This window comes from Sus scrofa, chromosome 13 (genome assembly GCF_054392235.1).
Source record: "Sus scrofa isolate SSC_HxYL_T2T_F1_AM1 chromosome 13, Sscrofa_HxYL_maternal_Yorkshire_Landrace_v2.0, whole genome shotgun sequence".
In the NCBI taxonomy this organism is placed as follows: domain Eukaryota; kingdom Metazoa; phylum Chordata; class Mammalia; order Artiodactyla; family Suidae; genus Sus; species Sus scrofa.
Genome location: NC_139395.1, coordinates 72,599,150 through 72,617,301, shown reverse-complemented (window position 1 = coordinate 72,617,301; position 18,152 = coordinate 72,599,150). Strand labels below are relative to the sequence as shown.

The 18,152-nt window shown below is 35.8% G+C and overlaps 1 protein-coding gene across 1 annotated transcript in view; it reads right to left on the bottom strand.

Annotated features, from left to right (window-relative positions):
- CNTN6 (contactin 6) overlaps positions 1–18,152 on the bottom strand; it is a 295,431-nt gene that overhangs the window by 170,231 nt on the left and 107,048 nt on the right. Inside the window, 1 exon segment of the mRNA XM_084989161.1 lies at positions 1,058–1,184. Within this exon segment, the coding sequence (XP_084845287.1) occupies positions 1,058–1,184 (127 nt within the window).

Here is an 18,152-nt window from a genome sequence, read left to right as displayed (position 1 = left end):
ATATATAAAATAGAAAAAACAATAAGGACTTACTAAATATGATATTTTCAATGTAGCATAAAAATTAGGGAAAGCCAATGGACTGAAATTGTTGCTTTTTATGTGTGACGATTACTTTCACTACTAAAAAATAAGATTTTTAAAAAGTACTTTTAAATCCCAAGCCACAGTATTCATTTTAATATTTATTATGCTTTTTCTGTAGTCACACTGCATATGCAGTTCTTACCAACAAACTATCCTTGTGATTTACACAAGCATAATATATACATGTATATATTTTTAAGTCTGTGAATTCCACCCACAATGTGGATCAGATTCTGCTTTTACTGCAATATTCTAAGAACAAAAACATTACAAACGCTTCTTCCTTATTCTAGACGTAATATGTGAGAAAGAAATACATCCATTTCTGCTTGTCCAGAATAAAATTTCCTTTTCTGCTTTAAACAGTACATAACTATCTTCAACATATTTTTCTAAAATCAGTGCTTTTTGTGTGATGGGACATGTCAATGGAATTTTGTAAATTAATCTGATAAAATTCCCACCTTTCTTAATATTTTTTTTTAAGGAAACATTTTCACAGTCCTTATATGGGTCAACTTAGGCAGTAACCTCAAATTGTGAGGAGGAGAGTGCAAAATGAACTTGTGCTTTACACTCTTTCAGTTTGGGGAAACTGATCTTTTCCTCTTCTTTATTTTTCCTTCCTTATCTGTCTTTTTCTTCTTCAGTTCTCACCACAACATGGCACTGCATGACACGAATCTGAAGAATAACTGTTGTAAGCCAAGCTAATCAATAAGTCATTTTAGTGGTTGCCTGGGAGTAGGGGTGGTTATTATTGATTGGAAAGCAGCATGAGGAAATGCTTTGGGATTGGGAATGTCTATATCTTTTGAACTGTGGGCACACAGATGTATACCTGTGTAAAAATTCTTTGAGTTTTACATTTCAAATTAGATCACTTTATTGTATGTATATTTTACCCCCAAAACAAAGGAAAAAGAAAAAAAAAAGAAAAACAGCATGGAGCTCTGAGGTAGAACTTTACCTATAATGGGGCGAAGGATAACCATTTGCAGCACAATTCAGGATGATTTCAGATTTTGACAAATCCAAAGGAAAAATAACATCCTGTGGTTCCTGGGTAAAAATAGGATGGCTCAAATGGCCATCACCTAGAAGAAGAAAGAGTTACACAATATGAAAAAACTTGATCTTGCTTTGAATGAAAGTCTATATCAGATATTAAGTAAATATATATTTTAAAAATATTTTATCTCAAAATAATCTCAAACATTTGGGAAATGTTTCATGAATGGTACACAGATTATTTTTTCTAAACCATTTGGAGTAATTTTGCAAACTGATGACACATCATTCCAAATAAATTAATATTTCTTAAAAAGGGTACAATCAAATGACTGAAAAAATAAATTAACATTGATTCAATACTAGCCTTTAATCCTCAGTTCCCATTTCACCATTTTTATTTCTAATAAAATTCTTTTATAGCAAAACGATCTAGTAGAGAACCAAAGATTACATTTAATTGTTAAATCTTTTTAGTTTCATTCAATGCAGAACAATTTCCCAGGCTTTCTTTGGTTTTCCTTGCCTTGGAACCATTAGAAGTTACAAAATAGTAATTTGGTAAAGTTTCACTCAATTGGGGCTTCTCTGAGCAAGAACATGGTAGGAGTCATGGTAGGAGTTGTATGCTGAGAGTGTAGGTAATAAAAGGGTCTAGAAAAACTTTAAAAAACAGTAATAAAACCAGTGGAAATTGGCTCATATTTTTTATATTACTTTTTTCTTTTATTTTTCTCCTTTTTATGATTTCTATTTTTTCCATTATACGTGGTTTACAATGTTCTGTAAATTTCTACCGTACAGCAAAGTAACCCAGTCATACATACATAAGTATTCTTTTTCTCACTTCATCCTCCATTGTTTTCAATCACAAGTGACTAGATATAGTTCCCTGTGCTGTATGGCAGGATCTCAGTGCTTATCCACACCAAATGCAATAGTTTGCATCTTTTAAACCCGGACTCCCAGTCCGTACCACTTCCTCCCCCTCCCCATCCCCCTTGGCATCCACAAGTCAAGTCCAGGAGTTTCTTTTCTGTGGAAAGTTTCATTTGTGTCGAATATTAGATTCCAGATACATGTGATATCATATGGTATTTTTCTTTCTCTTTCTGAGTTGCTTCACTTAGTATGAGACTCTCTAGTTCCATCCATGTTACTGCTAATGGCATTATTACATTCTTTTTTTATGGCTGAGTAGTATCCCATTGTGTATATATACCACATCTTCTTAATCCATTCATCTGTCAATGGACATTTAGATTGTTTCCATGTCTTGGCTATTGTGAATAGTGCTGCATTGAACATATGGGTGCATGTATTTTTTTCAAGGAAAGTTTTGTCCGGATGTATGCCCAAGAGTGGAATTGCTGGGTCATATGGTAGTTCTATACTTAGTTTTCTGAGGTACCTTCATACTGTTTTCCATAGTGGTTGTACCAATTTACATTTCCAAAACAATGTAGGAGGGTTCCCTTTTCTCCACACTCTTTCTAGCATTTGATATTTGCTGACTTGTTAATGATGGCCATTCTGACTGGTGTGAGGTGGTACCTCATAGTAGCTTTGATTTGCATTTCTCTAACTAGTGAGCTTGCACATTTTTTCATGTGCTTGTTGGCCATATGTTTATCTTCTTTGGAGAAATGTCTATTAAGGTCTTTTGCTCATTTTTCAATTGGGTTGTTTGTTTTTTTGCTGTTCAGTTGTATAAGCTGTTTGTATATTTTAGAGATTAAGCCCTTGTCAGTTCCATTGTTTGAAACTATTTTCTCCATTCTGTACATTGTCTTCTTGTTTTCTTATGGTTTCCTTTGCTGTGGAAAAGCTTGTAAATTTCATTAGGTTGCATTGGTTTATTTTTGCTTTTATTTCTGCTGCCTTGGGAGACTGATCTAAGAAAACTTTGGTAAGGTTGATGTCAGAGAAGGTTTTGCTTATGTTCTCTTATAGGTGTTCGATGGTGTCTTTCTTACATTCAAGTCCTTAAGCCATTTTGAGTTTATTTTTATGCATGGTGTGATGGTGTGTTCCAGTTTCACTGATTTACATGTGGCTGTCCAGTTTCCCAACATCACTTGCTGAAAAAGACTATCTTTTTCCATTTTATATTCTTGCCTCCTTTGTCAAAGATTAATTGACCATAGGTGTCTGGGCTTATTTTGGGTTATTTATTCTTTTCCATTGGACTGTATGTCTGTTTTGGCACCAGTACCACACTGTTTTGATGACTGTAGCTTTGTAATATTGCCTTAAGTCTGGGAGAGTTATGCTTCCTCCTTGATTTTTGTTCCTAAGGATTGCTCTGGAAATTCTGGGTCTTTTATGTTCCATGTATTTTTTTTTTTTTTTTTTTTTTTTGTCTTTTTGCCTTTTCTAGGGCCGCAACCGTGGCAGATGGAGGTTCCCAGGCTAGGGGTCGAATCGGAGCTGTGGCCACCGGCCTACGCCAGAGCCACAGCAACGCGGGATCCGAGCCGCGTCTGCAACCTACACCACAGCTCACGGCAACGCCGGGTCCTTAACCCACTGAGCAAGGGCAGGGATCGAACCTGCAACCTCATGGTTCCTAAGCGGATTCATTAACCACTGCACCACAACGGGAACTCCCCATGTAAATTTTTGAATTGTTTGTTGCAGTCTGTGAAAAATGTCATGGGTAATTTAATAGGGATTTCATTGAATATGTAGATTGCTTTGGGTAGTGTGGCCATTTTTTATGATGTTAATTCTTCCAACTCAGGAGCATGGATATCTTTCTGTTTCTTTGAATCCTCTTTAATTTCCTTAATTAATGTTTTATAGTTTTCAGTTATAAGTATTTCACCTCCTTGGTAAAGTTTATTCCTAGATATTTAATTTTGGAGGATTTTAAAAGGTATTGTGTTCTTATATTCCTTTTCTAATTCTTCATTTTTAGTATAAAGAAATGCAACTGATTTCTGAATGCTAATATTCTATCCTGCTACTTTGCTGAATCTTTTGATCAGTTTGAGTAGTTCTTGTGTGGAGTCCTTAGGATTTTCTTTTTCTTTTTTCTTTTATCTTTTCTTTTTTAGGGCCACGCCACAGCAAGTGGAGTTCCCAGGCCAGGGGTCCAATCAGAGCTGTAGCTGCTGGCCTATACCATAGACACAGCAACTCAGGTTCCAAGGCCCATCTATGTCCTACACCACAGCTCACAGCAATACCAGATCCTTGACCCACTGAACAAGGCCAGGGATCAAACCCTCGTCCTCATGGATGCTAGTTAGATTCATTACACTGAGCCACATGGGAATGCCAGAGTTTTCTATATATAGTATTATGTCATATGCCTAGAGTGACAAGTTTACCTCTTCTCTTCCAATTTGGATACTTTTTATTTCTTTTCTTTGTGTGATTGCTGTGGCTAGGATTTCCAATACTATGTTGAATAGAAGTGGTAAGAGTGGACATCTTTGTCTTTTTCTAGGTTTTAGTGGGAAGCCTTTCAGCTTTTCCCCATTGAATATTATATTTGCTATGGGTTTGTCATAAATGGCTGTGATTATGTTCAGGTACGTTTTCTCTGTATTCACTTTGGTAAGAATTTTTATCATGCATGGATATTGGACTTTGTCAGATGCTTTTTCTGGATCTATTGAGGTGATGGTTTTTGACTTTTCTTTTTTTAATGTGATTTATGATATTGATTGATTTGCATATGTTGAACCATCCTTGTGAATTTTGGATGAATCACAGTTGGTTGTGTTGTATGATCCTTTTTTATATGTTGTTGGATTTGGTTGGCTAAAATTTTCTTGAGAATTTTTGCATCTATATTCATCAAAGTTATTGGCCTATAATTTTCATTTTTTGGTAGTATCTTTGATTTTGGTATTAGGGTGATGGTGGCTTCATCAAATGTCTTTGGGAGTGTTCCTTCTTCCTCAACCTTTTGGAAAAGTTTAAGGATGATGGGTATAAGTTCCACTTTGTATATTTGGTAGAATTCACTTATGAAGTCATCTGGTCTTGGACTTTTGTTTGTAGGGAGTGTTTTTATGACATATTCAATTTCATTTCTAGTGAATAGTCTGTTCAGTTGATCTATTTCTTCATGGTTCTGTTTTAACAGGCTGTAAGTCTCTAGAAAGTGATTTCTTCCATCTGATTTCTTCTTACTTCTATTTTATTTAAAGAAGCTCTTTCAGTATTTCTTTTAGAATGGGTTTAGTATTGCTGTACTCTTTTAGCATTTGTTTGTTGGAGAAATTCTTCATTTCTCCTTCTACTTTAAATGATATTCTTGCTGGGCAAAGTATACTAGGCTACAAATTTTTCCCTTTTTGAATTTCAAATCTGTCTTGCCACACTCTTCTGGCCTGTAGTGTTTCTGTAGAGAAATCAGCTTTTCCATTGGCATGAAATATCTTTTCCCATCCCCTCACTTTCAGTGTATATGTGTCCTTTCCCCTAAGGTGAGTCTCTTGTAGACAGCAGATTGTAGGCTCTTGCTTTTTTAGCCCATCTACCACTCTGTGTTTTTGATTGGAGCATTCAGTCCATTGGCATTCAAGGTGACTATTGATAAATATGTATTTATTGCCATTTTAAACCTCGTTTTCCAGTTGATTCTATGTTTCTCCTTTGTTATTTTCTTTTTTGGTTGGGTGATTTTCTTTTTTTTATGCTTTTGTACTTTTCTTTTTAAGTTTTGCTAATGTAATGTTTTGTTTTTATTTGTGGTAGCCCTGTTTTTCGAGTACGTTAAACCTTCCTATATCTGCTTGCTTTAGCCTGATAGTCATATATGCTCAAACACTTTCTAAAAAAAAGGGTCTAGATATTCTTATATTCCTTCCCCACATTCTATGATTTTGAAGTCCTTTCTTAACATCTTCATGTTTGTCCTTTTGCTGTTCCTTGTGTTTATTTTCACTTTTACAATAGGATTTTTATCCCTTTTTAGATCTACATATTGCCTTATTTAAGTGATTGCTTTCCAATTGTGGATTCCTCCATCCCATTTCTTCTTACTTATTTTTAATTATAGTAGCCCTTTCAGTATTTCTATTAAAATGGGTTTAGTATTGTTGTATGCTTTTAGTTTTTATTTGTTGGAAAAATTCTTTATTTCTCCTTCTATTTTAAATGATATTCTTGCTGGGTAGAGTATTCTAGTTTGCAAATTTTTGTCATTTAAAACTTTGAATCTATCTTGCCACTGTCTTCTGGACTGTAGTGTTTCTGTAGAGAAATCAGCTGATAGCCTTATGAGGGTTCCCTTATAAATGACACTTTGTGTTTCTCTTGCTGTCTTTAGAATCCTCTCTTTATCTTTAACTTCTGCCATTTTTATTATAATATGTCTTGGTGTGGGCCTGTTTGGATTCAACTTGTTTGGGGCCCTCTCTGCTTCCTGTATCTTGATATCTGTTTCCCTTAGATTTGGAAAGTTTTCAGATAATTTCTTCAAATATAGTTTCAGTTCCCTTTTTTTTTTTCTTCTCCTTCTGAAATTCCTACTATGCATAGATTGGCCCACTTTATATTATCCTGTAGATCTCTTATATTGCTTTCATGTTTTTTCATTTGGTTTTCTGTCTGCTGTCCTGATTGGGTGACTTCCATTATTCTATCTTCCAAGTCACTAATTCCTTTCTTTGCATTATTCATTATGTTCTTCAGTGCCTTTAACTCAGTTTGTGTCTCTGCAAATGAATTTTCTAATTTTTCTTGGCTCCTCCTTATATTTTCTCCTTCCTTTCTAAAGTAATCTGCATTACTATTTATATCAGCTCTTAATTCCTTCATATTCACTCTTAATTCCTTCGGTATTTTCACTCTCTCCCTTTTGAGCTCAGTGTCTATTAGACTGCAGAGTTCTGTTTCATTGTTCGATGCTTCAGGTGAATTCTCCTTTTAACTGGGAATGTTTCCGAGCTTCTTCATTTCACTTATATTTTTCTTTTTCTTTGAGTTTAGGGAAACCAACTACTGGAGTCTTGGGGGGCTATTTCTATGCAAGAGTGCCCCTTTGTATTTTGTAGGGGGCTACTACTTATTTTTGGCATGGGAATTTGGATATTTGCTGTCTCTTTCTTCAGTGTGAGCTATTATCACCTTGATAGGGTGCTTATTATGTTTCCAGGGAGAAGGAGGCAATGGGCAGTACTAGTAATCAGTGCCTGGTTGCTGGGCTCTTGACAGTAGCAAGGATTTGCAGGAAGGTGGCACAGGCTACTCCTAGTTGCAGGAACCTAGGAAGTGGTAATGAGCCTCAGGTGGATTTAGACATTGCCTGGAACATTTGGCAGTGGCAGCGGCAGGGTATGTGAGTTCCCAGGGGAGTGAAAGCAACAACAAGAAGGCCGGACAATGTGATTAGTGTCCTCTGGCTGGAGGGTAGTAGTCTTTTTCATCCTGATAAAAAACACATATATTTATTTGGAGAGCGAATCAAGATGGTAGAGGAGTAACAGGTTGCACTCACCTTCTCCCACAAACTCATCAAAAAATCACATTTACATGTAGAACAATTTGCACAGAACATCTACTGAATGCTGGCAGAAGAACTTAAACCTCCTAAAGGGGCAAGAAATCCTCTACATAACTGGATAGAACAAAAGAAAAAAAGAGAGAGACAGAAATGTAATCAGGAAGGGACTAGCACTCCTGAGAGGGAGCTGTTAAAGAGGAAAGGAATCTACACCCTGGGAAGACACCTAACTGATGGGGAGTTCAGCCAAGATGGAGGGACCTCAAAGTCGCCATGAAAAACACAGCAGCTGGAATGAGGAGGGCAAAGCAGAATGAGAGTCACACAGATTATCTGCACCACCAGCTTGGACACCACAGCCTGAGATGCTCAGGTGGGGGCTGGTCTTTGAGACTCATGCTTCAGAGGTCAGTTTCAGGGGGAGGACTAGGGTTGGCTGTGTGGAGACAGACTGAAGGGCTAGTGAGTGGTGTGCCACCAGCTGGTGACCAGAATATCACAGGCGAGGGAACCCAGGAGGAGGTCTGGGTGCACAAAAGAAGCAAGGCACCATTGTTGGGGAGAGTGAAATGGGGGAGTAGACCTCCATAAAATTCTCTTTACCTGAGCACTCCCCAGGTTTCAGAGGGAAGAGCACCACTGGTGCAGGCTACAGGTGACAAGAGGTCACTTGCTCGGGCTATGGGGTACTGGGTGCCTCTTATGTGGGCTGAGGGCAGTGGGGGGCTAAGCGTGATGCAGCACCTCTTGTGTAATCAAACCACAATGGCAGTGACAAACCACAGCAGTCATCTCAGAAACCAAAGCAGGGGCATGGCCTGCCACCAGCAGGCTCTTTGAACAGGCTCCACCTACAGCACCAGTCATCTCAGAGGTCGCAAAAAGGAGGCACTGCAACTGAGCACAACCTGCTGTTTCTTTCACTCCCCTTGGAACACACCCACCCTGCTGCTGCCACTGCCAAATGCTTCAGGCAATGCCCATATGTTACTTACCAGGACCCTGCAACTAGGAGCAGCCTGGGTAGCACCTCCTGCATGGGATTAAGCAGGATGGGGTACTTCTTGCATGGTCTACAGGTGGTAGGGGGAAACCACCACAGTTATCTCTGATTCCAGAGGTGGTCATGGCCCACCACCACCAGAGGTCCATGAACAGGCACCACTGTGGCCCCAGTCACTTCAGAGGGCACCACAGAATATTATGTATTTTAATTATCAGGATGAGAAAGACAACTCCCCTCCAGCCAAAGGATGCTAATCACATTGTCTGGCCCTCTTGTTCCCCCTTTCCCCTCCCCCACTGGGTACATCACTGTTGTTTCATTATGATTACACTTAGGGATGCTTTGTACTTCAGATTGCATCCTATCAGGTGGTGCAGGACTTTTATTTTTCCCATTCCTGCTAAAGGCAACTTTGATCTCTTGGTAAAGGTGTTCCCTGCCAGACTTCTCCACTATAAAATTACTTTTTCCTTCATAATTAATAAGCATTTTGTGATTAGACTCTGACAATGTAAATGTACTGTTCCTTATTGAATATTTAAAATTTTATTTATATCTTTCTATCAGTATGGTTTACTCTATCAGTGTGAATCCATGGTTTCTTATTTTATTAAATAAGTTATAATCCATTGCTATTTATTTTGATGGCAGAATTGTCACTGATTTGGCCAGTAGGAGACCATTCAGGTTCTTTGTTTTTTTGACACATGCCTATCATTCTTCATACTTTTCCTTACTTTCTGGCACAAGAAAGTATTCCTGAATCATTTTGTATTTCTTCCATTCCAGCCATGGAAATAGTTATTTGTTTGTTTGTTTGTTTGTTTTTTCCTAAGAAAGGCTCATTCCTTTTGTTGGAGAATGGTATTTAGAAACCATTATCTGGATGTGAATGTACTCATTGTTATTGAGGTGTTCTTGCTCTGAGGACCTTTCATTCTTTGCCTCTGTGTGTATATGTGTATGTGTGTAGGTTTTATGTATTATATGTATATGTATATATATATATATATGTAAATATATATGAAGACATGTAAGTATCCATATGCATATACTTATACATGTTATATATTTACATAAGTATATATGCATATATTCATATTCCATACCTCTGTCCATCTGTGGTGATTTGTAGTCAGTTTATTCTAGGTTTTTTTCTGTCCCTATTCAGTCTCTGAGAACCTTGGTTTCCACTTTCCTCAATGTATTTATGCATTTGTTCAATCTCCTTGTATGTAACAAATTTATAATTACAGCCTCCACCTGTTTCCCCTTTGTCAAGGTCCTCCTTATTCTGTACAGATTTTGAAATCTTCTCCCAGCTTTATTCCCACTCTGCACTGACAAATAGAAATTAACAATGTCTGAACAAGAAAAGGGAAAAAAATCCCAATAACATTGACTTAAAAATAATCCAAACAAAGAACAAAACAAAACAACAACAACAACAAAAAACATTTGTAGAGTAAGAAGAATTTGTATAGGTTCAGAGAGGCAAAGAGGTTCTTGGTTCCTTAATCTCATCCCCAACCCCAGTGAGATATTTTTTGTGAATGACAAAATTCTGAGAATTCTTATAACAACTTCCAATTCTGGAGATAACAGATTTGTAGATATACCCATAATGCATTTTACTCTCTTTTTTTTTTTCCCTTCTCCTGACTGAATATGAGTGAATAAGTCTCTGAGGAAAAAAGAATGAAGCAGAGAAGTGTGAATAGTAAAGCTGACTCTATTTCACAAGCAAATAGCTTCATGCCTATGTACTCACTTTGTAAAATCTCTAAAACCCAAGTAAAAAAGGATGCATCTCCCAATGATATATATCTATGACTCTTCTACCAATAATCTTGCTATCAGTCATTCAAAAACATTTAAAATAGAGATAAGCACCCAGATACTCTAATAAATACACAACTTCCCACAACCCCACTATTCCCTCAGGCTACAAAATGTGGATACTCATGTAATATGGCTATTCAGCCTCCAAAATGGAACTAAGCTGAAAAAAAAAAAACAAACAGGTCCCTGATATGATGAGAAGAAAGTTAAAAAACCCCTCTCTCTAAAGAATAAATGAATTGCCTGTACAAAGTTCCTCAGATATAAGCAAGTAAAAAGAAATGGAATAGTAAGTATGAAAATATATTGTAACAATAAAAGTGAAAAATATAGCATGCCAAAGATAGACAATATTCAATCTAAAAGCAAATATAACTCAAGGACCCCTACAAAATTTCTCAAATTTGTTTCACTCTGCTGATTAAAAAAAGAAAACAAAAAGTGGTAAGATAACTATAGAATCAGATAAATTAGGATGTAACTTAAAAATTGCAACCAAAAGAACATTATTAAAGAACTAATAAATTAACTAAAATGTGCAAGAAATAAAAGACACCTACTAATAGTCAAATTACTGATGTAAAGAAAAGATTAGAGATAATTATAATCAATGAAGTTGAAAAAGCACAAATAAAAAAATTCAGGAGCAAGTAATGAATGAGAAAGATAGATAAAGATGATCCAAATAAAAATCTTGATGTCACTGAGATAGACAGTCAAATGTGTTGAAAGTCAAGAAAATTATGAATTGAAAGAATACACCACATTCCAGAGACATTGGTGAGAGATCACTTAACACCAAAGTATATGTTAATTAAGTGACTGATCTTAATATTTAAAGACTTTCAAGAAGATTAGGTTGAAAGAGAAATGTACTTTAAAGAGTGAAAGACAAAATCAGATTAACTTTGGATTTTTATAACAGTAGCATTAGCGTTCAGAAAGCAGTGAGGGAAAGTCTACAGTATTCTGAATAAAAGGGTGACATGACTGCTACCATCAACTGATTTATCTTTCAAATCTGATGGCATTCAACATTCTTTAACATCAAAAAACAAATAAAAGGAGTTTCTCTCCTGGTGCTGCAGAAATGAATCCAACTAGGAACCATGGGGTTGTGGGTTCTATCCCTGGCCTCGCTCAGTGGGTGAAGAATCTGGTGTTGCCATGAGCTGTGGTGTAAGTCACAGTCACTGATTTGATTCTGCGTGGCTGTGGTTGTGATGTAGGCCAGCAGCTGTAGCTCCAATTTGACCCCTAGCCTGGGAACCTCCATATGCCGTAGGTGCGGCCCTAAAAAGCAAAACAAAAACAAATAAAAACATATGTAACTACTCCTAAATAAATGACTGAACAATGAAATTCATCTGATTGAAAAAACTAATATACAGATCACAGGAATGAGGGAAGAATAGGATGCACTTTGAATACATGTGAATATAAAACTGCCATGTAAGAAACATGTTGGTTTTTGTTATAGAACAGAATGAATACCATACTTTGGGATAATATAAAAATAACAATGTAAATAGAAAAATGAGGGGTGGTAAAAGGAAAATCATTTGAAATGTGTGAATGCTAATATCTTATTTCAGAGCAAAAATTCAATAGATAATATATATGTATATATATATATACATTTATGATTTTAAAAAACGTAATTACTTTGACCTTTTAGTATTATTCAGAGCATCTTTTGCCATTGGAGGAAATTTTTAGGGAAAAAAAGATGTATCTTTGTTGTCTCAAATCACTTATTGAATGTTCAAAATTCTCTTCATTTTTACTTCGTTTTATTTTTAATTTTGTTAAGCTGAGGAAAATTAACCCTGATGTTAAAAGTAGTATCTATAAAATGATCCCATTTTTATAACAGTATTTTCAATTTCTATGTATTTATCTGTCTACACGTTAATCTGCTTTCTTTGTATTTAGGTACGTAGAAAGAGAGCTGTGATTTACCAAATTTTAATAATTTTTATTTCGAGAAAAGTTTTATTAGAGATGAGATTTTTCATTTTGTTTATTTATAATTTGAATGTTTAAAATAATTATGCAATTATGTTAAAGAAAAAATCAATTTTTAATGAGGGAAGTAGATTGGAAGCAAATATATTGAGATGGTCATCTAATTTTTGATGGTGAAATATGAATTTTTTCTGTTTTTTTTTCTTTTTGTAGATCTTTATAACTTAAATAATTTCAAACCCTTCCTCCCCCCTAGATAGAAAACTTGGCTGAAATAATGTATGTTAGGTACCTAGTACTGTGCCATGCACAAAATAAGCAAACAACATATGTTAAATAATTTACCTTCCCTTCCCTTCATTCAAAGCAAAACTCCATTCAGTCTTCCTATAATCTGTATTAGGAGTTTAATTTGACTTTAATACTATTTTATATTTGGAAGAGTAATTTGTAGTTTTCTTAGGACTTTTACACACACCAAGCAACAAATTAAACTCCTATGACAACTTTTGTGAGACTTAAGTTTCCATTCCCATTTGGTAGATGAAGAACTTAAGACTAATGGAACTAGGCATTTTATAACAAACTTTGGTTCATTTAAAAAGATACAAAAGCTTGGTCTTGGTGAATTATCATCAGTTGATATCATTTTTATTCATTTATATTTGTTTTTATAAAATTTTTAAGAGCTTGAATTCATAGTAGTAAAAGGCCTGGCTTTTATCAACTAATTGTTTAGTTTCTTTTAGTAAATCCTTAGATTTTTTTAATACTGTAATATAATGATTAAATAATAGCAGGAGTTTGTTGCTTTGCCTACACTGTCAGAAATCAAGGACAGGAGCTTTCCGTAAAAGAAGAGCTGAAAATGTCGCAATATATCAAAAACATGAAATCAAAATGCTTTTTAAAAAAAATGCTTTCAAGTACTTTTACTTTAAGAATGCACTAGAGGATATGAAGAATGTTGGTATTTTGAGCAGTTAAGTGCTTTAATAAAAATTGTATTGACAATATGTACTGCTATAAAATCACCTACTCTATAAAAAATATTTTACTTGGAGGTAAAGCAAGAACTTAGCAAAAGATGAACACTAAAAAATAAGTACCTTTAAATGGCAATTAAAAGCAAATTAAACAATGTTATTGAAAATTCATATAGGGCTCTGTCCCATTTCTCTTCTTCTTTTATCTTCCATGGAGTTAAGGAAAAAAAAAAAAAAAAAAACTAATGCTACTATCTGACTCCAATACTGGATCAAACTACCAGAGTCTAAAGTTCATTGTTACTCCCTGTATATAGAAAACTTTTGATTAAGGCAGTCACATTTTGTTATTTCTGAACAGTTTATGAACAACTTTATTGAGAATCAGCTCTTAACTGTTAGGAATAGGCCTTTAAATTCATGTCTTATTTACTTTACCCCATTCTTCTAGTCATAGATGACTGGACCAAAAGTGAACAGGGCATGCTGGGCTATTATGTTTCTCTTTCCTGAGAACTGGGAAATAATATGAAGAGACGGTATTTTCTGACTGTTACTTGAATAGAGACGGGTTTGTTCAGGAATATTAGAGCCTCCATCTTCCATAAAATTCATGAAAGCTTAAGAGAATGCTGGTCTATACAGAGACAAAGATTGAGACAGACAGACAGACAGGGAGGCAAACAGTAGAATGATGGAGAGAAAGAATAAATGAGTGAAGAGTGACTTTATTCCCTAAATTGATTAATACTTGGTTCCAGTTTGTGGTGAGACCTGTCTCTGGGTTCCATGAACCATCAACTAACTATACAGTTTCTGTTTTTTTTGTTTTTTTTGTTTTTTTTTTGCAGTGGACAGATCTTTGGAAGGACAGATCTTTGGAAAGGCAGATTCAAATAAACAGTAAAGAATGACCAGTGTTCTGCTGCTTTTCTCCTCTCCAGAACTATAAAAGTGCAGAGAACCTGGGCATGCAACAGTTTGTTTTCAGGAGAAGTTATTAGGGGCAAAATTAAACACATGAGAAGAACTATATCTAAAAGAACACAAAGCTAAAAGGCATACTGTTAGTGGGTTTACTTGAATCTCATTGTTTTGGCTTGGACAAATTTCAGGCTTCACAGTGGGGTAGACTTGAAATCTCCAAAGTCACACCCAGGTGGAAAGTACCTGGGATATCTCTTTGTGGTACAGTCCTATCCCTTGAAGTAGATTTCCTCACCCAGGCAACCCCCTACTGCAGAAGATCAATTTTTAAAAATATTTTCCAATTCATTAAAAACAGGAAAAACAAAAAAAGTAAAAGAAAAAAATCCCTGTGCTTGCTTGCTTGTTTTTGCCAAAGAAGAAAGTAAAACTAGGGTATACAACCAGTAGGACCACACAAACCTAGACTCTTAGAAGGCCTAGAAATTCTAGTTTAATGCTCTGTAGTCCTATCTTAAAATTCTTAATACTGTTACCCCTAAATTTGTGCTTTGTAAGTCAAGTCCAATGAGTCCGATGAGTCCTGGGTGCTTGGAGCCTTGCTAATGGGTGGTACCCCTTTCTACCACCTGTAAGCCTGCCAGCTCAGGACAGGATTTTGGCTTTTTGCTGATCACCTCTTAATGTCTCACACCTCTCCTGGGCTCCCTGCTCCTTCTATGACTACCTATGCCGCCAGCCCCAGCTCCAAGGCGAGGACTACTACAACTCACATAGCTAGAGGGCCTGCTGTGAATGTGCTGCTGTGTCTCAGAGCAGGGCATGGAAGTGGCCACGCCTGCCCCCAGCTGGCAGCACCATAGTACATTCAGTGGTGGGCTGCTTCTTAGGGGTGAGCCTCTTGCCCTTTACTGTTCTAGTAACTGGTGTGTCCTGGCACAGAGAAAGCAATGCTGTTGAAGATTGTCTATCTGCTGTAGTTGGGGGGAAGGTTGTCTATCTGCTTGACTAATATGTTGTCCAGGGCACAACATATTGGTCAAGCAGCTGATGCGGGGTGGAACCCAGTGGCCAGTGGCAGCAGGTGGGCCGTGTTTGCACCAAGTGGTGGAAAGAGTCCCTCGGGGGCTTTATCTGAGATATATCCCTGTGCTCAAGGGTGAGTGACATTAAATAGCAAATAAAAACCATCATGCCAGATCAAGAGAGATACCATGAAAGAAAAATTTTATTTTTAGTAACTTTCCTGGTTTTGGGGACAAGGAACCCTCATTTCCATTTTGTACTGGACCCTGCAAACAATGTAGCTGATCCTGACTAAAGCTTAGAGAAGTTAAAAGATTTGATCAAGGTCACACTGATAGTGATATTCCAGAGTTGGTACTCAAATCAAAGTTTGAATTCGAGTCCAAGGTTGTATACCCACGATACATCCATTGGAGTTCTGCATACTTCAGGGCGAAAACAGTCTTACTCTCTTACTTTATTTATTTGATTTTCTAATATTAAGACTTTGCCTTAGTTTCCAAGGCAGGTTCTTTAGCCTGTTGAACCTACCCTAGACTAAAGTCAGTCATGTCTTCCTCAGGACATATAGAATTAAGGTTCTATAAAAAGAAAATTTCTTTCTTTCTTTCTTTCTTTCTTTCTTTCTTTCTTTCTTTCTTTCTTTCTTTCTTTCTTTCTTTCTTTCTTTCTTACCAATTTCCCTTATTCGTTTAAGCAAGTCACAGATTTTTAAAATAGAGAAAAAAAATATATATAGCAAAGAAATTTCCACCTAATTTACAGAGGAGGAAAAGTAATTTCAGGGAAGTTAAGTGCCTTACTTAATAATTATAGGCAAACCTGAATCTTAAATATCTGACTATACATTTCTGCACTGAAATCCCACTATCTCTTAATGCTTAACTTTTGGTAGGTTTTATACAGGGGAGACATGCTAAACTTATTGTTTGAATGGAAAAAAAGAGAGGAAACTGCTTCATTAGCTGTCTTGGAGAATAAAGGAGAGCTTAAAAAATAGTATAAAGGAATTCCTGTCGTGGCTCAGTGGAAACAAATCTCACTAGTAACCATGAGGACTCAGGTTCGATCCCTGGCCTCACTCAGTGGGTTAAAGGTCTGGAGTTGCCATGAACTGTGGTATAGGTCACAGACACAGCTTGGATCTGGTGTTGCTGTCGCTGTGGTGTAGGCTGGCAGCTACAGCTCAGATTCAACTTCTAGCATGGGAACCTCCATGTGCTGTGGGTGTGGCCCTAAAAAAAAAAAAGGCAAAAATGTAGTATGAGATTACTGTAATAGTCTAAACAGAGAGATATATCTTAAACTAAGGTGATGAGAATGTGGATGGAAAGCAAAAATAAGGTGATTTGTCAACTAACTGAATTTGGGAGAATGGGAGAAAAAAACATTCAAAATTGTTCAGAGATTTATTTTTTTCTAATAGATGAATAGAGAATATTGGTGGTTTTGTAGCTAAAAAAAGTTTAGTTCAGATTTGCAGGTGTTGATTTTCATGACTCCTTGGTGCTCATAGGTTTAGCTGTCTAATAAATAGTTGAATATACTGATGTGGCTTGGTAGTAAGGGCTGAAGTATAGAGACTGACTTTTGGACTCATTTCACTTTAAGTTTTAATGAAAAGAGAATTTCATTGTAGTAATCATTTGATGACATACATTTTTAGGTATATTTGAAATTGTTTAAAAAATGTAGGTCCTTATGTTTATTGCAAACATTATTTACGATAGCCAAGACATGGAACAACCTAAATATCTATCAATGGATGAATAAAGACAATATTTCATGTGTATAAGTATATACACACACATAATATACACAAGTACAAATAATGGAATATTATGCAATAATAAAGAAGAAAAAAATACCAGCATTTGTAAGAATCATGGCTATCTTGAGGGCATTATGTTAAGTAAAGTAAGTCAGAGAAAAACAAATACTGTATAATCTCATATGTGGAATCTAAAGAAGAAGCATTTGTAGAAACAGAACAGACTGGTAGTTGCCAGTTGGTGAGGAAGAGTGGGGAGTGGGAAAATAGGTCAAGATCGTCAAAGGTACAATGTCCAGTTATAAGATGAATAGGTTTGGGGGATATAGTGTACAGCATTGTGACTATAGTTAACAATAGTTTATTGTATATTAGAAATTTGCTAAGAGATAAAGCTTTAAAAATAACATACATAAAAATTGTTACCTACATTAAGTGATGGATGCATTAACTAAACTTATGTGGTAATCACTTCACAATATATACATATAGCAAGTCATTTCATTGTGCACCTTAAACTTACACAATGCTGTCATGTCTCCATGACTTACATATTGCCAATTGAATCTCAATAGAATGGGCAAAATAGTGTAGGTTCAAAATAGCGTTAACTTCAAACACTAATTACATTCAAGCCAAACTTTGACTTTAGCATTATTTTACACCTGAGTAATCAGTGACTCTTTATTCAAATAAACATCAAAAGTCTGAAGAGGAGGAGTTTAATAGTTAGCTGAGTGGCCATGCTTGATATTTTCATGAAACAGACATTTGAAAAGATAATTATTAATTGAGAGTTTATTCTTAACATAATGCGATGTTTCTGGTTATTTTTATATGTTATTTCTAGTTAGAAGGAACTAAATGATTTACATGTAATGTAAGATTAGAGCCCTGCAGTATTTCAGTCCATTCAGGCATCTATGGTGACCTACTGACTTAGAAGTTAAGCATTAAACCTGTCCGCAAAGTATATGACATATTGCAAGTGGCACACAGATCATAAAGTAAATCATAAGCGTGCATTATCATATTTCACATTGTGTTGATCTCTTCAGTTTAAAG